The sequence below is a fragment of the Pinus tabuliformis genome, chromosome 6, assembly GCF_031772625.1.
Source record: "Pinus tabuliformis cultivar Carrire ecotype Pingquan chromosome 6, CPIR1, whole genome shotgun sequence".
Classification (NCBI taxonomy): domain Eukaryota; kingdom Viridiplantae; phylum Streptophyta; class Pinopsida; order Pinales; family Pinaceae; genus Pinus; species Pinus tabuliformis.
The window spans coordinates 1964743051-1964769501 of NC_142292.1; the positions used below are offsets into that span (position 1 = coordinate 1964743051).

Sequence of the window (26451 nt, forward strand, 5' to 3'; positions counted from 1 at the left end):
AAGGGAAGCAGATCATTGACGTGGAGCCCAGTGCCACATTGGCCACCACTAAAATCTAGAAGAATGAGTTGAAGATCCAGAGGAGGGGGAATGCCTCTTCCACTCACAGAGGTGGGTGAAAGGTTTTCCACTGCAGTTCATTGTCGACAACGTGAGCCAAAAGAACCTCATTTCAACAGAGGTCATGAAGCGACTAGGCCTACCGATGACAACACATTCACGGTCATACACCATTGAGTGGCTTCACTAAGGACAAGATCTCTGCGTCCGCTAGCAGTGTCGCCTTCCCTACAACATCAAGCCCTTCATAGATGAGGTATTATGTGATGTTTCTCCTCTTAAAGTTTGTGATGTATTATTAGGACAACCATGCTTGTGGAAGCGACATGTTGTATGAGTCTAGACCTCACTCTATGATTATTACTTTGGGTAATAAGTTGTAAAGGATACCGGAGGTAACCCCTCCTACCACCATCTCTTTGATCACTGCAAAGCAATGCAATAAGATCATTTGCCTAACCAAGAAATTTGTTTTCCTTATGATTCGCCCTCAAGGAAAAAAGAAGGTTGTGGACACGGCTTCCAGACAGGGCTCCTCCACACAGCAACAGTGATTGGACAAGGTCGTGGAGGAGTATAGGGACATTTTCACTTCACCTACAGAGGTACCTATGCACTTTCAAGTCAAGCACTCCATCGATTTGACAATGGACCGATCTATCGACGCTCTGTTCTGGAGAACGATGAGATCAAGAGGTGGATTCATGAGCTATTACAGAAAGGGCACATCATGCCAAGATCATCACCCTGTGGAAGTCCAATTATATTGGTACAGAAGAAGGACGGGACTTGGAGGCTTTGTATTGACTACCGGACGCTAAACAAGATAACTGTCCAGAATAGGTACCCAATCCCATGAATTGATGACCTTCTAGACCAGCTCAAGGGGGCAAAATATTTCACCAATATTGACTTGAATTCTGGTTACCACCAGGTGCCTATCGTGTAGAAAATCATGTAGATTCACAAGCTAATGCAATTTGCTAAAGCAAGAGACAAGAATCGACTTCTATTCTTTGCAACGGAAGCCCATAAATATTGAGCAAACAGTAATCAATAGAGGAAAAGAACCAAAGGCACATAACACAATAAATATCTGAGGAAAGCCACAACTCAAAACCCCACTATATGTTTTGTATTAATCCGGGAAATCAAAATGAAATTACAATGCTTGTTCTCTCTAGAACAATCCCAGCACTCAGCAAATTCAATCTCCAACTCATAAGCAAGCTCAAGGCCAAAGCTTAGCCTCTTCACAAACTCTCCAAGTCTTTATTTCCAATGTGCCCTTGATCAAAGAATTTGGATGAATACAATATGCTCCACTCAACCTTGAGCTTAATCTACACAAGTATTTCCTATCCTCTGCTTGATGACTTCCTTTGGCCAATACTTAGCCAAATTTCCAAGCCTCCAAGCTTATAATTTTTTGCACAATTCCTGAGAGAATTAGCTCGTATTTAAAGGGAAATTCCTTAGTTCCTGAATGTATGCACTATCAACGCAACTCAGAAAAATCTAAAACAAATAGTACAATGTCCCTGCACTCTAGTCTCAACTGGGTCTTTCTCAGAATCGACATGCATGAGTTTCTGATGAGGGAATACTCAATGAACTGGAGTGGCACTAATTGAGTGCACTAACGCATCAATTGATTGTTAACTCACTATTAGTTCCTCAAACAGTTTGGAACTAATTTAACTAAACTTGACTCAATAAACTGAGTTAACTAATTACAACTCATACTTAACTCATCCTGGACCCCTGTAATATAGGGAGAACATATACATGACTTCAGAAATACTTCCAACTTGAAATTCCTAAGTTAACTAAGTCAACTCACTCTAGTTAACTGGTACAAGTTGCTATGAGAATAGATTCGATTTTAATTCTCAGTTTAATTCAAAGACAAATTAAATTGGAATTTCTGAACTCTATTTTTATCATTTCTTGTTGCTATTTTCAACACTCCCTCTCAACAAGAAAGGAATCCAACTCGATCCTGATCCTAAACCTTTGGAATCTTCTGCATGCAACACTTCTCTCAGTGTTGCTGCACCAGCAACTCCAGAAACAAAAAAAAAACATCCAACCTAAATCAGAATGATGTTTTTGTCATCAAATTCTCTTACTATTGTCTTTGTCGACTGAAAACTTTGTGCTTTTGTTGACTCTGCATTTCTGCACTGTTGTCACCCCTCTTTACGTTCTTCAGCGTCTCACTGTTCTAGCCTCTATCACTTTGATCTCTGACTACATCAATCCCACTAACTCCTCCTGCTACTATGTACTTTGGGCTCTCGTAGTAAGGTACGATCCATGAGATAAAACCACTCAATGGAGCCTACCCAATTTCAGCGCTCTTGCGACTAGCACTTCACATCACCTCACTTAACACCTGGAGGTATGGCTGCATGTGCTCCCTCTACCCACTTGGCTCGAAATTTCCCCCTACTGAAGGTCTTTGCATGAGTGGACATCTCCACTCAGTCTCCTCTTAGCTTCTCTAGTTGTGGCTGCCCCACAACTTCCTGAAGCGGCTTCTTAGACTGCTTCTTCTGGGGCTGCATGTTGAGAGGTAATTTACTCTCCCTCTCAACCACCAAGTCTCTAAGCTTTGCCTTGCTCCTCAAGGCTTTGCATGCATCTTGTACTTCAAGTGCATACAGGTTCTTGGCTAGCACACCAATTTGTTTCATCTGTCCCGCCACCACGAAATTTTTTGGAAAAATAGTTGATTTTAAATCAATGATATCTCCCTCATCTGAACTCCGATTCAGCTGATTTTTTTTTTTGAATATTTTTTCGCAAAGAATCCAAATCTGTTATTTTTTTCTAAAACTTTTGCACAAAAAAATCATTTCTACTCTGCAAATTCGCAGCCCAAAACTCAAAACTTCGAAATCACCTCTAGTATATTGTTCTCAACTCCGATACCATGTAAAAAATCTTGTAGATTCACAAGCTAATGCAGTTTGCTAAAGCAAGAGACAAGAATCTAATTCTACTCTTTACAACGGAAGCCCATAAACATTGAGCAAACAATAATCAATAAAGGAAGAGAATCAAAGACACATAACACAATAAATACCTAAGGAAAGCCACAATTCAAAACCCCGCTATCTGTTTTGTATCAATCTGAAAAATCAAGATGAAATTACAATGTTTTTTTTCTCTCTAGAACAATCCCAGAACTCAGCAAATTCGATCTCCAACTCATAAGCAAGCTCAAGGCCAAAGCTTAGTCTCTTCACGAGCTCTCCAAGTCTCTATTCTAGTGTGCCCTCGGTCAAAGAATTTGGATGAATACAATATGCTCTGCTCAACCTTGTGCTTAACCTGCACAAGTATTTCCTATCCTCTGCTTGATGACTTCCTTTGGCCAATACTTAGCCAAATTTCCAAGCCTTCAAGCTTCTAATTCTTTGGGCAATTCCTGAGAGAATTAGCCCGTATTTAAAGGGAAATTCCTCAGTTCCTGAATGCATGCACTATCAATGCAACTTAGAAAAATCTAAAACAAATAGGACAATGTCCTTGCACTCTAGTCTCAACTGGGTCTTTCTCAGAATCGACATGCATGAATTTCTGATGAGAAAATATTCAGTTAAAAGGAATAGCACTAGTTAAGTGCACTAATGCATCAACTGACTGTTAACTCACTATTAGTTCCTCAAACAATTTGGAACTAATTTAACTAGAATTAACTCAATAAACTAAATTAACTAATTACAACTCATATTTAACTCATCATGGACCCCTATAATATAGGGAGAACATATACATGACTTCAGAGAAACTTCCAACTCGAAATTCCTAAGTTAACTAAGTCAACTCACTCTAGTTAACTATTACAAGTTGCTATGAGAATAGAATTCGGTTTTAATTCTCAGTTTAATTCAAGGACAAATTAAACTGAAATTTCTGGATTCTATTTTTATCATTTATTGTTGCTATTTTCAACATATCGAACCCTTCGATGTGTGGAAGTTTGCCTTCAAATCCAGCGAGGTCCTTTTCGAATAGTTAGTCATTCCTTTCGGGTTGACAAATGCCCCTGAAATCTTCATGAGATTGATGGATGACATCTTGACACCCTTCACCAACACATTTGTGGTGGTGTATTTAGATGGCATCTTAATATTCAGCCAAAGTTGGGAAGAACACCTCCACCATATTCGACAAGTCCTTCAAACCCTTCGACAACACAAGTTGTGTGCCAAATTGGAAAAATGCACTTTTGGCATGACTCAAGTTCAATATCTGGGATACATCATTGATGAGGAGGGTGTCCATGTGGACCCAACATAGATACAAGTCATTCGTGATTGGCCAACACTAACCACTTTAACAGAGCTCCACATCTTTTTGGGTCTTGCCAATTACTACCGCAGGTTCGTGTTGGGGTTCTCTCATATCACATGGCCTTTAAGTCAAGTCACCAAGGGCAAAGCAAAAGCAAAGTTGTTTTGGTTTGAAACCCAACAAAAGGCGTTTGTCGAGTTGAAGCATTGTCTCTACTCTGCACCAGTGCTCACATTACCAGACTTGCAACAACCATTTGAGATTGAGACAGACGCCTCCGACTATGCTATTGGTGCAATTCTTACTCAGCAGGGGCATCGAGCGGCTTACCACAGTGAGACACTTTCAGACATAGTCCGAAAGTATCCTACTTACGACAAATAAATGTATTCCATTGTGCAGACATGTCGTCAATGGAAGCATTACATTATAGGGAAGAAAACGGTAATCCACACAGACCACCAACCCCTGAAGTTCATACAAACACAAGGGAAGTTGCAGAACAATCACCATTAGAAATGGTCCACATACCTGTAGCAATTCCATTTGAACAATAAGTACAAGAAGGGCAACACCAATAATGTTGTAGAATGCCTCAGCCGATCAATAGCCATGGCGATGATCATTGTGCTCGACTCATATGGGCAAGAGACTTAGGAGTGGCCGCATCTTTACAAGAGTGTTCCAAAATTCGACAGCACATACCAGACACTCCTGGAATGTAAGAAAGTTCCAAATTTTCACCTCTAGGATGCCTTGTTATGCCACGTGGGACACATCTATGTTCCTTCAAGTGAATGTGCCAAGATGATTTGGGAGGAACACTACAGCTGGGTCGTTGGACATTTCATATTAGAGAAAATAGTGGCAATATTGCATAAGTATTTAAATTGGTTGAAGCTTCGTCAGGATGTTGGGAGGTACATTAAACTCTGCACTGTGTGCGCCATTGTTAAACCAACCATCAAGAAGCAAGGACTATATACTCCTCTGCCTACTCCTAGTTGACCTTGGGCTTTCCTTCTACTAAGCACGATAATGACTGCATTTTCGTGGTCATCGACATATTCTCTAAGATGGCCATTATGGCGGCCTGCAAGAAGGGTATCACAGCAAAGGCCACTGCTAAGCTCTTCTTTAAGCGAGTGTGGGTACACTTTGGGATTTTTAACACAAATTTCAACCACCGCCGCTTGAATCCCAAGTCTACTGATGAGTTCAGATTCAAGAGCTTTCCCGATGGGCTTCCACCCGATCACGGTCGCACCCTCAATATTCCTGAACTCTCCAAATCCGCACAAAAACATGCCCCTCAAGAATTATTGAAAATCGGAGCCATTAGGCCATGAGCAATGTTATGACGTGACACGAATACTTTTATTGTATAGTATTGTGGGTTGTACAATAATTATTGTTTTTTTATTAATCACATTTGTACATAAGTAATGATGACAAAATAAGAGATGTAAAAATTGAACCAATCACATTTTAAATAAATAAACTTAAATATTATAAAAAATAAATTCAATTCAATTATTAATGTTAACATATGGAAGACTTGCAAAAAAAATTTGGTCAAACACAACTAATAAATAGTCAATGCAAAACTGAATACATATTATACACTGCTGTAACAGTTATAATAAAACAAATGTTCAATGCATTGGAATACATTGTCCCAACCTGAAATAATTAAAAAAACTATTATTTTCTGATACATTGTAGGATGATGTTATTAAAAAAAAATATTTTCTGAATTCATATTTTAAAATTATTATTAAAAATATTATTATTATCTTTAATATATGTCATAAACAAGCTGAAGAAACAAAGATGAAGCTTATTTTCTAAAAATAATATAGAAAAGAGGACAGTGAACTGACAACCTTGATTAAAAGAGAAATGTAAAAGCCTAAATTTACCGAAGTAAATTTTGTGGTTACTCTAACAGTGTTGACAACTTAACAGTGTTGACAACTTTAATTAAAAGAGAAATGTAAAAGTCTAAATTTACCGAAGTAAATTTTGTGGTTACTCTAACAGTGTTGGTTTACCGAACCGTGATAGTTTTCATATCAAATGTGACAGTGCCTACTTCAATATATCTAAAGCCCGAAAGTTGAAGGGGTTGTAACCGTAATTGTAAATTTTTTCTTGATCAAAAAAATACATTCCCTGTGGATCATTTTTTGATAAGCTATAAGGGTTTTACCGCATAAAATTTCATGTGTTATTCTTACTTATGTTATTATTCTCTGTTGTGAATGTTTTATATAGACTTTGAATACCAACATGGATGACATGAAAATTAAATTTCCGAATTCCCTTCCTATTTTTATGAATTAACAAACTATAGAGTTTGATTTTATTACAAATGTTTTGAAAATTGGATGACTAGGCATTCCAGGAGAATGTGCTTTCCATCCTCTAAACAAACTAGAGTTTGATTTTATTACAAATGTTTTGAAAATTGGATGACTAAACATTCCAGGAGAATGTGCTTTCCATCCTCTAAACTATTTGCAGGTTTTTACATATTCTTTCATAGGAATGTGTTTTAGGTCTTGTCTAACACACTGATGGCCGGGATTTGTTCTTATCTTTGAAATATTTATTTTCTTTTTTGAACTAGAAACCATGGAAAAATAATTTTGATATTTTAACTTAATAGTGACAAAACAATAAATATTCATACTTATAACAAACAAATAACATCTTTTCAAAATAATTCAATAAAAAAAATTCCAACATCTCAAACAAAATAATCACACAAATGTGGTTTGCAGATATAGTCAACATATGCTGGTCCTTACACATGAGTGTTAAAATTTTCAGTTCATAGTAACAATCTACTGCACTTGGATAAAAACCCTAACAGCTAGAAATATAAAGTTTTAACCTTCTCTCAAAATAGCCTAAAACTGAAATACATTATAATGAAAAAGTCTGATCAGCTAAAGCTAAATGGGTAGTAAAACTTGCTACTGCTTTCTCATTAATTCTGGGAAAGAAATCTGCTACAGGAAACTCACAAAACCACTTAACCACTTATTTTAAATTAAATTCAAGAAAAAAAAAAAAAGCCCTTTGTATAACAAAAACAGAGGGTCATGGATTACGATCAAATTGACCTAACTTTTCCCTAGCGCCAAGCCTGTATGAAAACTCACACTAGAGGAGGAAATATGCCCCAAAAGCATGCAATCCTTCTTGGGGTCTTTGCCCTTTATTCTAGATTCATGCTCTGGGCTTTATTCCTAGAAACTGTGCAATCGAAAGCACTTTCCAAATATATCAGAACTGTATTATAAAGGGACTTGTTGCTAAAAACAACCAACTCTAATTCTGACAAAAAAACATAAATAGAACAGAACTTAATGTAAAATAAGAACAGAGCAGTACTAAATATAATAGCATACTAAAATAGAAAGGGGGCTAAAGCTGGTGCATGCATGCTTACGCAAGCATGCAACCCTTCAGCCTAGATACCCAGTGCTCATGTGCCTCCTCTCACTGCTGCACCATAACTCTACGATCACTGCTGTGCCTATATATGCCCTAGCAGAAACCGAGGCAGATCTACAGGGGGTAGTACGCTGCTGGACAGATATGTTTGTGGCTGCTGCACCATCATTACACAGTCCTCTCTGCTGTGTGGACCTCTGAAAGGCATCATACTGAAGGGTCAGCATCAGCCCAGCAACACAGTATAAATCTACCTAGCGTTCATTACCTTAAAGTAAATTCTAGCATTTTAGCTATAACTAAAGTCTAAAAATTAAGATTCTTTTATAGATTTTGAAAGCAAAATTACTTCATGACAGGAAATACGACCGAAGGCAACATTGTGTTAAATAACTAAAAGAGTAGCACAAACAACTAACCAAAGATTTTGCAACAGAAGTAAATGAGAGCAAGTAGAATTGAGGCTGAACTCTGAATATGGCCCCAACTACAACTATCTCCAGAAAAGAACAAATAGCACTGGACATATATCATATTAGCAGGTACAACTCCAATCATCCCTTGCAAATGAGACCTTTCCATCGAATTCAAAACTCAAATTATTTTGAGGACGTCAACAAGACATTAAAGCAGGCCAAAGAAAAGGCCTAGATTCTAAAGTCGTGTAACATCAGTGTGGTTAGGTGCAATTGCAGGTACAAAAGCAGTTGCTAGATTTAAAATTCAGGCATGGTGGTGCAACAATTATTTTTTTTAAAAGGAAGGAATTTTAGGGATGTGGTTGCAGCACAACAGTATAGGAGATCGAAGAACATGTGCAAATATAGGTAAACATTAAAGATATAAAATTCATTTTATTCATTGTGTTCAACAACCATAAAAATGACTTTGCAGTGATCACTATTCTAGGCTACAAGCCTAGGAGTGATTTTCTGATGTCACTTAAAGTAGCAGATTTAAATCAGAACCCGAGATAGAGAGAAACAATAGATGAGATGAAATAAGGGGCAGTAAATAGAGAAGATGTCTCTCAAATTCATACATGATGGAAAATGCATGGCCTCACCTCCAACATGAGAATACCTGTCCAAGGAAGTGTCACTACTGGAACCCTGCAATTGAAAAGGGAATGCTAGCTATGTTCACCCTAAAAGTCAAAACAATCATTTTTGTTGCTATAGCTTTAACATAATAATTAAGATATCGTTAATGGAAAATAACTACATCTTGATTCTTTAACATCAGAATGCAAAAATAAAGTTTCTATGTATTACTAAAATTATCTTATTTTATCTTTTTCTTATCTTATGCAATGTATGACTCTTTTCTTCACAACTCTATTTTCTGGATGGAGAAAACCATAGGATCGATACTAGATAGCAATCAAGTGAAATTTTCAAAAAAACAAAAAGAATGAACTTATGAAGCAAATTAATAATGTCAAGAAACCATCAAAAGAGGTGAAGGGAATCGAAATTACAGCAGTTAGAGAACAAGGGAGTGTGTAAGATATCCCCAGTCCAACTTAAAAAAGAATTAGAAACCAACCTGGTATTTCTCCTACCCCATTCATAGGTCTGCCCTGATTGCCCCTTCTGCAGCAAGGAGCAACCAACCCCGAGTGATTGAAATCAAATAGAGTCTGTGGAAACAGCCATTTTAGGTCTATCTCGTTTCCATACCACTCCATTCAAATTTCTCAAAGCAGCAGACAGAACCCCTTCAACTGAACACGATCAATAGTCCAGTCCGATCAACTTCCTCATCCTAAAGAATGAATTTATTGAAATAATGAACAAAGCTGCTAAGAAAGGCAAAAAGGAAATTGTCAAAAAGAATCCATAGAGAACAAGAGAGAAAATAAATCAATCAAAAGGGAAAATAGCTGTAGCAAAGAGTTCGATTTGCAAGGGTCTTGAATGGAGTAATAATTGAAAGTGGCATGAGAAAATGAAACTTACTGAATGTAGTTAAATAATGAAAAAGATAATTTAATTATTAGCAAAAGATCCTAAGGGATTTTATTAGACTATAAGGAGCATCCTATAATCATATGATCCATCATTTTGCAATCCCTATAGGTTTGATGTATTCTATTGCTGCCATAAGTAACAAGCTTAAGCCAACCAATGTGTGCAATGATTCAACAGATATGGTGTTTGTAATATCATTTACTGCAGTGCAAAAGTGATTTAGCTTCTCGTGCATATCGCTTAGATTTACTCTGCATTATTGATTTAAAATTTCCACTCCCTTTGTCATGGAATGCATGCCATTGCCTGATTTCGTATGATTGAGATCTGAACCGTTATTTATTATTACTTGAGCAGATTATTTCAAGATATTACATCAAATCTTCTATCAGGCTATAACAACATAGCTTTAAGGTTGTTTGAACATGATAATTATGTCCTATCTTTCACGGAGATTGGTGACAGATCTAACACAGGCTTAGGACTTCGATTTTCCATGGCTCTCAGATTTCTACAGTCCAGAGTTCATGTCACTATGAGGTTTATTACCAAGCAATGTTGTTATGGCATTACCAGAAGTGGTGAATAATTCATGATAGGGAAGCCTATCGCGCTAGGCAAATGGGGATGTCCTACATCGGAAAGCATTTGCTGACCAATATCGGGAGCCACCCAGGTTCAAAACATGGTTAACCTGCCTAGTGTGGTTTGTGGGTGGTTGTGTTAGGCTCAGGAGTAAAAGGAAGTCCTTTTCATTTGACTCCAAGCTTCCTCGGTAACAGGCAGCAGGTCTACTGATTCTCCTGATTAAAAAAAAGACAAAATACTAATAATAGGGAATAAATCACAATTATGTGCTATGAGAATGCAGTTAAGCAGTGGCTTCATGGAATCTATTTGGATTTGAGGCTCTTGCAATCTAAATTTTGTTGATTTGCTTCCGGATCCATCACATTAGATTTTTGGATAATCGGAGTTTCAAACCTACTAATGGGGTTGATCATCATGGATTCTACTTCTAAGTTCTAAGTAGACCCAAATTTTTACATCTGCCTATGCTGGCTAGCTGACATTGATCTCTAATAAACATTGGTAAAACTTTAAAAAGTACAGCTCCAACATCCAGCTGATGAAGAAGAGATTAATTATCCCTTGATTCAAATATCTCCCCTCATGAAATGAAGACCCTGCTTTTGCAAGAACTATGTGTGTTATGTCGCCAATTTGGCAATCTAGAAAAATCATTGCATTTCAGTGATCAGCTATGTATTTTCTGGGTTCAGTTCCCCATTTGAGATATTAAAAAGAACGCCGACAATTTACTCCTGATATATTCAGATTAAAATTGTGATTTGATCTTAATGATGGCCTGCAGTTGTGTTAATTGAAAGTTGTGCTTACAGGCCTCTGTTTACAGTCTAAGATTATTATAAGACAAGAAACTTGCCAAGAGAATGCCTAAATCTAAGCAAGATAGTGCTGATGTTTAAATTGAGTAGAGATGTAAAAGGCAACGGTACATATACCAGGCTTCACTCGACTTTGATGTCAGGCCTCGGTTCAAAAGCCATGACAGTGGCATAAGCTGCCTGTCTAGCCATGGCGTTGTCGCCACCTAAGGAACAGCTGGGAAGCCAACTCCATTGCTTTTCACTTAAATTGTAAACCACCACCTCCATCACCTCTGTAACTTTATAGAGTATGAAGCACACACAATCCCCCACTGCTACGCACTTTGAAAGGCTATTAATTTGATGAAGAGGAAAATTCCTATTTAAATCCTCACACATGGATGAAGGCATCTTTGCAATCTCCTTCCAGGAGAATGATGAGGAAGAGGAGGAGGACGAGTCCACATTCACCTTCTCAAATTCCCAAATAGCCACCTCCTGTAAAATCTTCCCCCGAAGATTCCCCCCATCTTTGAGTATGCCCCATGTGACAAGGATCCGCGACCCACAGGTAAGCAACTGAGGACTAGTCTGGTTCTTGAATTTATCCATCTCAGGCAGGAATGGCCCGGAAATGAAAGTCCCCTCTCCCATGTTGAAACCCATAATGCTGAAACCCCCAGACTTGAAGGTCAAAAAGTAGAAGGAACCGTGGCAGAAAACCACCCCCCTCCCCCTTATCACCACATCCCCCGGCAGGTGCCCTGCAACTCTCCATGCCTTATCAGCAGAATCGTAGATTTCCACTATAAGTGGATTCCCCTGACCCAAATTGCCCATCCCCACCGCCACCACCTTGTATGTCACAAGACTGTCCGGACCCTCTCCTCCCACAATGCCTGTGAGGAAAGTGCACCATATTGATGACATGGGTTCAAGTTTTAAAGAGGTTTTAGTCAGAGGATTGCACACAGTAAACACTTCGGAGGCGGTTGATGGATCAGTGATATTCACCAAGAAAAGGCCAGATGCCGATCCACCACAGTAAATTCTAGCACTCCTTGAAGTGCATTGCTGCAGGAGATTGGAGAGGAAGACCCCGGAGGTCTTCTTCCATGTCCTTGTGAAGAAGCAGTATGCTAGCAATCTGTATTGGACATCTGGACCTACAACCAACCATGGCTTCCTGTTGGGAGACGCCTCGGCCCATTTAGTTGTTATGAATTTGGTGGATGAAATTAGGGCATGCCACTGTTTGCACACCAGGCGAAATCTACACAAATATTCCAGTGGCACCCGCGCCACAACCTCCTCTCGCAGATGTTCAGGCAATTCAGACCACGTACCCTCCTCCCCCATTTTCAATTTCAATGATTGAGCTGAGCAATGAATGAATGATTTGAAGATGATGAGCTAAGTAATAAGCTGCATAATGGTAAGATAAAGGACCATCGAAACCATATTTTCCCAGCCGAAGATCATAGGCGTTTTCCGGCAGGAATCGGGAAATGAATCTCCGGGTTCATCTATCCAAATTTTCAAAGTATTCTGTCACAATCATCATTAATTTTGCAGGTTACGTTATTCAATATAAGCACGTTACATTTTTTAATTGCATTTTATCTCTGATACACTATTCAATGAAAGTATTAACTTTTTATTAAATCTGACACTTTAAAACTACATAAAATAATTAGACAGCCTATTTTGAATTGACCACATCATTGACACTCGCATTTTCTTAGGGAAATGAATCTCCGGGAGCATCAGCATCCAAATTTTCAAAGTATTCTGTCACAATCGAATTTTTCGTTACCTATTATCCTATTTATAAAATCATCATTAATTTTGCAGGTTACATTATTCAATATAAGCACGTTACATTTTTTAATTGCATTTTATCTCTTATACACTATTCAATGAAAGTATTAACTTATTATCTTATTAGTCCATGCATTAAAGTATTTGCTTTGACTATATCATTCGCCTCTAAAAGATATTTCTCATGCCTCAAGGTGACTATAGCTTTCGCTTCATTGGTTAAAAAGCATTTGATCATGTATTAATTCATCGAATTTTACAAAATAATTTAAAGTTTTTTAAATATAATGTATTTATATGTTTTTATTTAAATTACAAAATTTTACTTTATTTACGAGATTAATGTTTTCATTAGTTTTTGGGTAAACGTAATTGATGTGGGGTAAAGATAATTGATGTGATTAAATAATTTCTAGTGCAGAGTTTTTTTTGTCATATTTGTTAGACATTTAAATTGATTTTAAGAAAGAAAACGAGTTAAATTATTTGATTGGGTGGATGGATGGTTCTTATACTTAAGAATAAAATGATAATGGTTTTGATTGGGTGGATGGTTGGCTCTGACACTTAAACAATCAGATGATAATAGCTCTGACAATGTTTTGCATATTATGACATTATAGGGCTATAGTCGATCATTAGGACATCACAATCAAGGAACCCAACGTTGTAGTCTATGTTAATGCTTTGACAAACCCTCACACAATCAAAGGACATTGCAGTCTATGTCACTACAGTCAAGTGAGATTGTAGTATATACCTCATGTTGAGTGCATCTACCAACAATACCTTGTCCATTAGCAATGTGGCCATTCTGGCGGCAGTGTGGCAACATGCGTGCATACAAGTAGAGAGAATAGATTTGATTAAAAATAGCAGTTATAGTTTCATCTCTAACCGTGGCGAAGGAAGTATTGAAGAGAAATGACCAAGTTTTTTTTCTAAATGCATTGTTATAGAAGCAAGCAAGGAAACCTTTCCTTGGTATGTAACAATTGCGGACCTCATTAGTGTATGCTTCAAAGATTTTGCAGCGCCAACCTCTTCATTTTCAAGAGATTGGAGACCTTGTAGCACCTCAAAAGAGATCTGATATTTTCCACCCTTCAATCCATTTAGCCAACCAATTTTGAAGTTTGAACTAAGAGAAAAATCTAGTAGCGAATGAATATTCCAAATACTGACAGGTTTAGAAAACTATATCTGCACCAAATGGTTGACCTTATTTATATTTGTGTCAGATTAATCACCCAAATAGTAATCTAAATGGAAGCATATGGATTTATGTATTAAAGGAACAATGAAGCATTGGACTTATTGTTTCCAAGGTCCTTCTATCAATTTGTTCCATGTTAGTTGACCCCAATCTGAATGGCCCTTTGGTGCCTGAAATTGCTTATGTTTACAAGCCCAACCAAGCTTGCTATGAAAAGATTGTGAGGGCTTGGACACAAAAATATGTTATGAACTATTAGATACTTCATATTTGTAATACCTAGGTTTGGACATATTTAAATTTTATCTCTATGCTTTATATATTAGACAAATATATAATCTATATTCATATGAGCCCTTGTGCATAATAGTAACATATTTTGTTCTTTTATAAAGATAAGTCTTTGTTATACAAAGCATTCTCCTAATTTCTATGTTCTAAAATTAATTTTGAGAATTTAATTGTATTTGGAAATTTTTGGTGTACTTCTAATTAGTCTCAACCCTAGGTATGCTTCAATTCATACCTTAAGACGCACTTGAGAAATTAAGGCCAATAAAACCAAACTGATGGGCATTAAGTTTTCAAATGTACGTATAACTGAAATCTGAAGCCCCAGAAAACCTGCAAGAACTAGAAATCCAATACATCTATTGGAACTATGAGGAGTTGATTGTAAAACAAATTGCTGCAAAACTTTAAAAAATATATTGTTGGGCGATTGAAAATTTACCTGAACAAATGAATCATGCCAAAAAAATTACAAAATTGTCGATATTTGAGTGAAGAAAAGATTGTTGAGGTACAACCAAGCTTAAAAGGAGAGCAAATGCAAAGGGTACTTTGTCCAAATAGTTTGATCTTCATTGCTTCTGAGGGGAAATGAAAAATTACTACAAACAAAGAATATATGTAATTAAATCATCCACCTTTGGAAAATGGAATTTGAAAGAGCTAGATTCAATTTAATTGAAATTGAAATTGATTTAAGATCAAAGGGTATATGAGACTAGGAGCTCATAAAAATGTAACAATTATCTTAGGTCAAGTATCCTCATTACATTTCCCATCCCATTGGATGGATGGAAAATTATTTAAAGGATAAGATACTAGATTTCCCGTTAGTAGGTTGGATTATCTCGTTCATCGACCAAAGATAAAGGGAAATTCTAGAAAAAAAATTGTAACAACCCCGGTGAAAATTCCATGTAATAAAAGTTATAAAGGCAAAATAATAACCACGATGGGACATTTATTCCAAGTTGAATGTTGGGCAAAATTCTAGTGATGGGGATCACTTGTGATTGGTTATGGCTAAGGAAATTGGCAAAGGCAATGGCTAAAGCTTTGGAAAGGCAAAATCGCATTTTTGGCACATTTATTCATAAAAATAATGGAAATTAGGAGAAAAGGGAGGTGGAAGGTCACAGGTTGCATGTGAGTAGGAAAATGAAGGAAAATAATGGAAAATGAAGAAAATAGAGGCCTCATTCATACAAAGGCTTTTGAGGAACAGTTGGTAATATTTTGTCATTTCAGTGTTGGAGCTCTCTCTCATTACTCTCTCTCTCTCTCATACTATTGGAGACTTAGAGTTTTCTTGTAGTACTCTTGGAGGGTTTGGCATACTTGGATTCTTGGACCAAGAAGGCAAAGGAAAAGCAAGAAAGCGCAGGAGGGCATTGGGATCAACAACTACATCAGATTTTCTTGCATGTACCGAGTTGCATGTATGTTTCCTTCACTAGTTTTAGCATGCATGACATATGCATGTGGTTTGTTGGTTGTGATCTGTCATTGACATGGAGGATGGTCGGGATTGACAGTGGATTGCCTAACCTTGCCATTTCCTAGATAGCCATAGTGATTGTGAAAAAAAATTCATTGTTGTGTTTTGGTTGGTTCTCATGTTTCCTTAGCTTGGGTTGAGTTATCAGTCTCGTAGTCTTGGTTGGACAAACGCTCTGGAGCCCTAGAACAACTTAGGTAGATGTGGGAGGAGGATGTTATAGAGTGGTATTAGAGCATGGTTCACCCCTTGGACTGGATGCGCTATGTGTTGGTCATGCATTTTTAGTTGCATGTGTGTCTCTCGCACTTGCATTCCATGTGCTTGTTGCATTTTCACGATGTTGATCATGGTTGTAGTGATGTCGTCATGTGAAACTTGAGGTGGTTAATGTGGAATGCAGCGTCGTGAGCGTATGATTGGTTACATGTCGTTATATGTTTCTTACACGTATCGTTGTAATTGGTTTGGTTATAATCTTGCATGTTGGTTACATTCTTGTATGCTTGGTTGCATGTATCATTCTTGCAGGTTTGATTTAGAGTATCATTCACTCATGCTTGATCATATGTGCTTAGGCATATGGGTAGTTGGTCACATATTGCTTATGCATGTTCATGTTTGCATGTGGTCAAGTGTATAGTGGTGTAGTGGTTGTTGTCATGCATGAGGTCATGGTGTGTGTTATTGTTGAGGTCATGCTTTGATGACTGGACCCTAGCTAGAATGACGATTGCATGGTCATATGCTTATGTATTAAGTTCTATATGTTGTCATGATTATGTTATACATGTATCACACTAATTTGTTGATCTTGCAGACAAGGTATCCTCCCCGAATATACTAAGGTACGTTGGTTTGTTATGAATTGGTTTATCTGACATAGTATGCATTGTAGGAAAGAGATCAAATGGCTAGCAAGATGGTAGACTACGTAGAATCTCCCTATGAATCAGATGAGCAGCATGGTGTGGGGCACTCTTCTGATTTGGCGGACACATTGAGAAGCTTGAAGGAAGAAATAAGGAGTTGTAAGGCAGATAATGACAGAATCATACAGGCACAGGAAAAGCTAGCAGAGGTAAATGCAGTCATACTTCAAAGTTTGTCAGATTTGCAGCAACATGGACCATGTTGGATCAACTATGAGCAGGAAGACCGAACTAATGGGGCATATGGTGGTAGGTCGCATGGTGGTCACAGGTCAGATAGTGATGGCACGGTCAGAGATGGCAAAATGTTGGACACTCCGGATATGAGAAGGGATAGTCACAGGTACCGTTCTAGTTCTCGTTCCATTAGGCATGAAGATCAATATCATTATCATCCTTACAGGAGGAGTGATAAGGGATATTTTCCATATGAGTTTAAGAAAACAAAGCCACCTACTTTTGATGGAGAGGTAAAGAAATCACAAGATGTAGAGGCATGGTTGCTAAGCATGAAGAAGCTCTCCAAGTTGCATGACTATTCAGAGAGCATGAAGGATAAAGTGGCTACATTCAGTCTCAAAGGTAAAGCAGACATCTGGTGGGAAGATGTGAAGAACGTCAAAGGTATACGTGAGGAAGATTTGACTTGGAATGAGTTTGAGCGGCTATTCAAGAAGAAGTATTTGTTAGAAAGATACTTTGATGACATGGTGAAAGAATTTTACGAGCTAAAGATGGTATCCATGACAAATTATGAGTACACTAGCAAGTTCTTAGTGTCGCTGAGGTATGTGCCTTACCTCAAGGATGAGAAGGCCAAGATTCAAAGATTCACCAGTGGGTTACTGATGGAATTTAAAGATAGGCTTGAGTTCAATGAGCCTAGATCATTAGAAGGTGCCATCCGGAAGTTGAAGCAATGCTATGAACAATTAAAGCGCAGGACTGAGACTAAGCCAAATTGGAGAGGTAATGCAAAGAATAAATGAAATAGGACAAGAAGCAAGTAAGATTACAAGATTCAGGTAACAAGGAAAATGTTGCACCACCTAAGAGGTTTAATGCATTAGATAGAGGACAGGGACACAGATCTGAGGAGCATAATAAGGAGCCCGTGCAATGTTGGACTTGTGGAGGAGATCATCGCAGGAGGGATTATCCATAATACCAGAGTGGTATGCCTAATATATAAAATGCGCAGGAGGCACATACTGTTGGAGATGTTGGTCAAAGTATTCCATGTATCTATGCAACATTGGATAACAAACAAACAGATCATCAGGCATCTATCATTGAGATGGACGATAAGCTTTGTGATCAAGTTATTTCTATTTTGATTGACCACGGATCTAATTATAGTTATGTTAGTCCTGACTTGGTGGATAAGTGTGGTTTGAGTAAGGAATTGCATGCAGAGTCTTGGTTAGTGCAGTTGGCTACAAGTATGAAGAAGAGAGTTCATCATTGGGTAAGAGATTGTGCATTTGATTTGAATGGTATGCCTACCACAACACACTTGAATGTATTACCATTGGGTTCATACAACATGTTGTTGGGCATGGACTAGTTGTATCTTCATAGAACCAAGGTAGACTGTTATGACAAAGCCATTGAGTGTGTTGATGACAATGGAGAACCAAGAGTTTTACAGGGTAAGAAGAAAGCTACATTAGTTAGGATGGTGACAACTATGCAAGCAAAGCGTAGTCGCAAGAAAGGGTGTAAGTTATTTGTAGTGCACATTTCTAGTGATAAGGGTAAGGAAGTTGAGGATGCAGATATGTTGAGCAGGTACCTAGTTTTACAACAGTTCAAGGATGTATTTCTTGAGGACATTACAGAGTTACCACCTCACAGGGAGGTAGACTTTTCTATTGAGTTAGTTCCAGGGGAAACTCCAGCATCAAAAGCACCTTACAGGATAAGCACACCTGAGTTGGTTGAGCTTAAGATACCACTGAAGGAAATGTTGGACAAGGGGTACATTAGGCCAAGTGATGATGATGATGATGGTTAACGTCCGCTGAGACCAAATAATGGTCTATCGGACCTAAAGAAACAAATTATCTATTTTGATTTAAGATTTTATTCCTATGCTCAAAAAGCTTGGAGAGAAGCCTCCCGAGCTCACTATAATTTTGACATTGTAAAAGGCTAGGAAGATCAGTATTGTAACAAAGATTGTGAAACTGAGATCTAATGTGGTTATACGCGGGGCACTCTAAGAGGAAGTGGTTTTCATCCTCGATGTTCCTATTCTCACATATATGGCAGATCATTTCCATCCATGGCGTTTTAGGAACTGCCCAACGACCTGTTTCACTATGGAGCTCATGAGAATTCGTTCTAATCTTTGCTATATTAATTTTCTTCTTTGAGCTAGTTAAAATAGAGAGATACTTTTGATCTTCTAGGGTGGGGTTGATGACCTTCTTATAATAACTTAATTTTCTTTTAGCCGCTAAATCTTTCTCACACCACATTTTTTCTTTGAACTTAGAAGTAACAATATCTTTAATGTTATTTATGTTTTGCAATGCATCATTTTCGTTGATCTCCCAATAGTTTAACCAGGCCCTTGTGTCTTTATGCCACCCTTGATTGAGCCTTAGCTGGTTTTGGCTAGAATTTAAAGCTAGCATAGGAAGTCTATGATCGTCTATGTTACTGATTTTGTGCTTGTACAACAGAAACCTAAGCATAGCTAGGCTCTCAATAGGGGAAAGACCTACTTCTATAAGGAGAATAGGATAGGGTGTATTACTTTTAATTTTCAGGTTATAAGTTATAAAACGCTTCTGGATTTGCTCAATCTTTCTCCATGATTCTCTGGAGATGTTGCAACCCCAAACCTCACAGCCATATAAGATAACAGGAGTGACTAAAGTTTCAAAGAGGAACTTCTTTTTATCCCACATTACGAGGTTTTCTATTTTACAATTATTTTCAAGACCAAAGTAAGCTTTCCACCCCCCATTAATCCTTTTCTCAATGCTATGGTTCCAGTTGAGCTTGTGATGAATATCAATTCCTAGGGACTTGTAAGAATACACTTCCTCCAAGTTATTATTGTCATACATAAAATTAGCGTAAGTGTCCTTCTTGGATTTGATAATCATAACTTTTGTTTTGTCAGTGTTAACAGTCATACCCATGGTAGAGCAGAAATCCTTAAGAAGCCTGAGTTGCTTATTAAGATCAGATGGGCCTTGCCAAAAGAACAATATCGTCAGCATAAAGAAGAAGGATGACGACTATCCCAGCTAAGATCGTGCCATCACATCCTGCTTCCTCTAAATAGCCTTCGAGCTTATCGATGTAAATGCCAAATAGGGTAGGGGAGAGGGGGCAACCTTGTTTAACTCCAATGTTACACTTAATATCTTTCGACCACCCTTCATTGCTCTTTAGCTTGGCAATTACATTCTCGTATAACCTTATAGCGACAGCTCTCAACTCAAGAGGAACCTTTAGCTCTTCTAATCTATTCCAAAGGTTGTATCTAGGAACCGTATCGAAAGCCTTTCTAAAGTCCACAAAGCAACAAAATAAATTGGATTTATCATTACGACATTCCTCCGCAATGATCCTAAGCGTAACAAGGTGGTCTGTTGTTGAGTGATGCCTTCTAAAACCTGCTTGGCCTTTAGCCCGCTTACCTTCACTTTCAAGCCATATGCTTAACTTCTTTTCCAAAATACTACCATATAACTTGGCTAAGAGAGGGCTGATCATAATTGTTTGATAATTAGAGGGGTTATTTGTATCCCCAATTTTAAAAATAGGGATAATGATGCTCTTAGTCCAAGGTTTAGGGAACCCTTGCTTGACTGCATGATTGAAAAGCTTATGGATGTAGGGGATGAGGACAGGACCTCCAATTTTTAAGATTTTCGCTTGGTAACCTTCAATGTCCTTAGCTTTCCCATTAGCGAGGCGATTAACCCCAAACTTAATGTCTTCTAAAGAGAAAACTTCTTTCGTTGTGAGAAGGGTTTCCAAATTATCCATGAAATTTGGAGATTCATAAAGCTTTTTAAGATAGGAATTCCAATCGTGAAGAGCAATTGTATTATTATCCTTAGTCTTCCTAGTTAGAATCTGCCTCCAAAATTTCTTAGGAGCTACCTTAGAGAGGTGTAAGAGATTCTCATGTCTTTGATGAATGTACTGCCTCTTTTTCCTTTTAGTTAGGGCTTTGTATATTTTTATCTTGTCCATTTTAAGAGATTCATCAACAGCTTCCTTAATTGCTCTCCTTGCACTTTTACAATCTTTGTCATACCATGGATTGGTTTTGCTATTTCTTTTATTATTTGAAACTTCAATTAAGAACTTGTTAATAGAATATGAGAGGGTTGTAGTGTATCGCCATTGGGCGCACAGGTATTGTTTATGAAGAATAAAGATAGTACTCTCATATTATGCATTGACTACAGGCAATTGAACAAAGTGACCATCAAGAACAGGCATTTGTTACCGAGGATTGATGACTTGTTCGACCAGTTGAAGCGAGCAACAGTGTTCTCAAAGATTGATTTGAGATCTAGATACCGTCAGGTATGCATCAAAGAAGAGGACATTTACAAGACCACATTTTGGACCAAGTGTGGGCATTATGAGTTTGTTGTTGTTCCATTTGGCTTAACTAATGCTCCAACTACATTTATGTGCTTGATGAATAGTGTGTTGCATCCATTTTTGGATACGTTTGTTATTGTGTTCATTGATGATATACTAGTATATTCTAAAAATGAGGAAGAGCATGTCGAGCATTTAGCAACAGCGTTGAGGTTGTTGAGAGAGCATCAGTTGTATGCTAAGCTCAGCAAGTGTAGTTTCTGTCATACTGAGGTACACTACTTGGGGCATGTTGTCTCCAAGTAGGGAGTTACAACAGATCCAAAAAAGATAAGAGCCATCATGAAGTGGGTAGCTCCTAAGAATGTGGATGAGGTGAGATCTTTCATGGGTTTGGCAGGCTGCTACATGAGGTTCATCGGGAACTTCTCATAGATTTCTTATCCTATCACATCATTACAGAGGAAAGATAAGAAGTTCGAATGGACAGAGGAGTGTGAGGCTAGTTTTGAGCATCTCAAGCAATTGCTAGCTCATGCATCAGTGCTAAAGATTGTAGATTTAGACAAAGAATTTGTAGTATGCATAGATGCTTGCAAGAAAGGACTTGGTGGAGTCCTTATGCAGGATGGACATGTGGTATGTTATGAGTCACGAAAATTGAATGAGCATGAGCAGAACTATCCCACGCATGATCTTGAGTTGGTAGTGATTATACATGCATTGAAGATGTGGAGACACTATCTTCTAGGCAGGAGGTTCACACTGATGAGTGATCACAGTGGTTTGTGATATCTATTTGGCCAACCAAATCTGAATGGTAGGCATACTCAGTGGTTGGATACAATTAGTGAGTTTGATTTCGAGATTCGATATATCAAAGGTAAAGAGAACATAGTGGAAAACACTCTTAGAAGGGAGGTACAGGTAAATCACTTAGCAGTTATGAGCTCCTATGGGACATATCTACATGATAGGATCTTGCGAGAAGGTCAGCAAGATGTCAGGTATATGGAGATTGTGCACAGGTTGCAGCAGGGTGCAGGTACATGTACAAATAGTGGTACAAGTACATATGATAGTACATGTATATGTACAAGTAGTGGTCCAGATACAGGTGATAGTACATGTACATGCATGGGTACATGTACAAGTACAGGTGTAGGTGCACAGGGTATGGATTTTCGTCTTGCAACAGATTGGTTGGTCAGGTTCCAAGACAGGATATATATATCGGATAATAGTGAGCTCAAGAAGGTGATCTTGAGATATTTTCATGCGAAACCATATTCAGGTCACCCAGGTTACCAGAAGACACTGACAACAGTGAAGAGATTCTACTATTGGCCAAATTTGAAGAGGGATGTAGTAGAGTTTGGGGCAAGATGTTTCGACTGTCAGCAAGTGAAAGGAGAGTGTAAACATCTAGGTGGACTGCTACAACCGGTCGCAATTATGGAATGGAAATGGGAAGTCATTTCCATGGACTTCATCACAGGGTTGTCGAATACAGTGAGACAACATGATTCCATTATGGTTATCGTGGACAGGTTAAAAAAGGTTGCACATTTCATTCCAGTGAAGTCAACATTCTCAGCTAGCGATGTGGCACAGGTATTCATTAGAGATGTAGTTAGACTTCATGGTGTTCCAAAGAAGATTGTGTCAGACAGGGATGCGAAGTTCATTTCCAAGTTTTGGAAGGAGTTATTTGCAGGGTTTGGCACAGAGTTGGCCCTCAGTACGACTTATCATCTGTGGACAGATGGATAGATAGAGAGGGTAAACAGGATATTGGAGGATATGTTGAGGATGTATGTGATGCATCAGCAACAAAAGTGGGAATAATACCTTCCATTGGTAGAGTTCACATACAACAACAATTATCAGGAGTCATTAAGGATGAGTCATTTTGAGGCATTATATGGACAGAGTTGTAACACTCCCATCAGTTGGAGTGATCAGGTTAATAGGGTATTGATTGGACCATATATGTTGGCAGACATGGAACATGAAATATAGGTTATAAAGAATAATCTAAAGGCAACACATGATAAGAAGAAAAACTATGCAGATCGAAATAGGTTGTTCAAGGAGTTCTAGGTTGGGGAACATGTGTACTTGCGCATCAAACTGAAGAAGAGCTCCTTACGAATTGGATCATGTGCCAAGCTGACACCACGGTTTTGTGGACCCTTAAGTATTATTGAGAGGATTGGGCCAGTAGCCTATCAACTTGCACTGCCTTCAACAATGAAAGTCCATGATGTTTTCCATGTATCATTGATTACGAAGTATGTTAAGGATGTTGATAATGTGATTGACTGATCTGTATTGCAGGTGGAAGCAAATGGAGAATTCCAGCCGGAGCCTCAGTGTATATTGTAGAAAAAGGTGCTCATGCTTCGGAACCGAGCAATCGAGCAAGTTAAAATGCAATGGAATTACTTTGTGCCCGATGAAGCTACATGGGAGATGGCGGATCAGATGCGGGCTATGTATCCTTCCTTGTTTGTCGATTGAGGCAAAACATTTTTTGACTTGGTGTTTTGGTCTAGTTTGTGGTATATGTTTTGATGATGATGGTTTATGTACAAATGTATATGGATGTAAATACTGCCATGAGCTATGTTATAAATCTCCAGTAAGTGGTATGAGTGTCATATCATGGTGATGTTATGTTGTTATGTTTCATGTTGGTTTGCTTCTCAACAAGTTGAACGTTGTAAATATTGCATCGAGCTAAGTTATAAAGCTCCATTGGCAATATATATTTTACTTAAAACAGTTTTGTGGTTATAGGTGTTGTTGAACACCGATGAAATTTTTTTTATGCTAATGGAAAAACCCGTGAGCAATTTATGAAACCAACGTTTCGGACTAGCTAGGTGAGTCCATCATCAGGGCAATGAGATCTGTATTTTGAGAAGAGAGAGTTGAGAAAATTATGAAGCTATTAATAGATGAATAGAAAGATATCTGCTAGCTTATAATGTCGACCTGATTGATTTACACTTATTAATTAATTAATTAATTTATAATTTTTTATTTTTATTTTTTAATATAAAAATTAAATTAAATTATTTAATAAATTTTATTTAAGAGACAGTTATTAATTACATGATATTTTTTTTAATTTTTAATTTTTTTTAATATATTTATTTTATTTTTTTATTTTTATTTTCTATATATATATATATATATATTAATTAATTAATTTATTATTATAATTATTATTTATATCCTCTCTTTTCATTTATTTATTTATTTTTTTTCTCCTTTTCCTTCTTCTCTTTAATACAATTAAATCATTATTCTTATTATTAGTTATTTATCAGTTATTTTATTATTGTTATACATATTATTATTGCTAATAATATCATCCTTATTATTATAATTATAATTAATATTATAAATTATTATTCCTATTATTCTTATTCTTTATGATTATTAAAATTGTTATTATAAAGATATTATAATTATATATATTTTTTTATGTTATTTAAATTATGTGATATGTTATATGAATGAGTTATTTGTTCTGAAATAGTTTAAATTGAAGAAATTATTATTTGCATTTATTTATTTAATTAATGATTTAAATTTTGAATTGTTAAATGTTGTGATTATTATTCTTATTATAATTATTATTCTTATTCTTTTATGATTATTAAAATTGTTATTATAAAGATATTATAATAACAATTTTAATTGTTATTTTATTATTGTAATTAATATTATAAATATTATTCCTATTATTATTGTAATTAATTTTGAATTGACAAATGCTGTAATTATTATTCCTATTATAATTATTATTCTTATTCTTTATGATTATTAAAATTGTTATTACAAAGATATTATAATAACAATTTAATTATTATGGTAATTAATATTGTAATTATTATTCATATTATTATTGTAATTAATTTTGAATCGTCAAGTGTTGTAATTATTATTCCTATTATAATTATTTTTCTTATTCTTTATGATTATTAAAATTGTTATTATAAAGATATTATAATAACAATTTTAATTATTATTGTAATTAATATTGTAATTATTATTCCTATTATAATTATTATTCTTATTCTTTATGAAAATGTTCCCCCAAGGAGGAGGGTTTTGTTTAGCCCTGGTGAAAATTCCATGTAATAAAAGTTATAAAGGAAAAATAATAACTACAGATGATGGGACACTTATACCAAGTTGAATTTTGGGAAAAATCCTAGTGATGGGGATCACTTATGATTGGTTATGGCTAAGAAAATTGGCAAAGGCAATGACTAAGGCTTTGGAAAGGCAAAATGGCATTTTTGGCACATTTATTCATAAAAATAAAGGAAATTAGGAGAAAAAGGAGGTGAAAGGCAACAGGTTGCATGTGAGGAGGAAAATGAAAGAAAATAATGAAAATGAAGAAAATAGAGGCCTCATTCATAAAAAGGCTTCTGAGGATCAATTGGTAACCTTTTGTCAGTTCAGTGTTGGAGCTCTCTCTCATTATTCTCTCTCTCTCATACTCTTGGAGACTTAGAGTTTTCTTGGAGCACTCTTGGAGGGCATGGCATACTTGGATTCTTGGAGCAAGAAGGCAAAGGAAAAGTAGGAAAGCGTAGGAGGGCATCAGGATCAACAACTACATCTGATTTGCTTGCAGGTACAGAGTTGCATATATGTTTCCTTCACTAGTTTTGGCATGCATGGCATATGCATGTGGTTTGTTGGTTATGATCTGTCATTGACCTGGAGGATGACCGAGATTGACACTGTATTGCTTAGCCTTGCCATTTCCTGGATAGTGATGGTGATTGTGGGTTCATTTTTCATTGTTGTGATTTGGTTGGTTCTCATGTTTCCTTAGCTTGGGTTGAGTTATTAGTCCCGTATCCTTGGTTGGACAAACACTGTAGAGTCC

At 36.9% G+C, this 26451-nt stretch overlaps 1 protein-coding gene across 1 annotated transcript; it reads right to left on the minus strand.

Moving 5' to 3' along the window:
- Positions 1 to 7154: 7154 nt before the first annotated feature.
- Positions 7155 to 12734, minus strand: LOC149267037 (F-box only protein 6-like). The gene is made up of 2 exons (XM_089431348.1): positions 11330 to 12734; positions 7155 to 8027 (listed from the first exon to the last, which is right to left on the minus strand). Exon 1 carries the CDS (start codon positions 12551 to 12553, stop codon positions 11336 to 11338), a length of 1218 nt encoding a protein of 405 aa, XP_089287474.1. The 5' UTR covers positions 12554 to 12734; the 3' UTR covers positions 7155 to 8027; positions 11330 to 11335.
- Between the last annotated feature and the right edge of the window lie 13717 nt (positions 12735 to 26451).

What these genes read in the sequence shown, in the direction of transcription:
- LOC149267037 (XM_089431348.1), bottom strand. Translation starts at nt 12,553, where the DNA reads ATGGGGGAGGAGGGTACGTGGTCTGAATTGCCTGAACATCTGCGAGAG.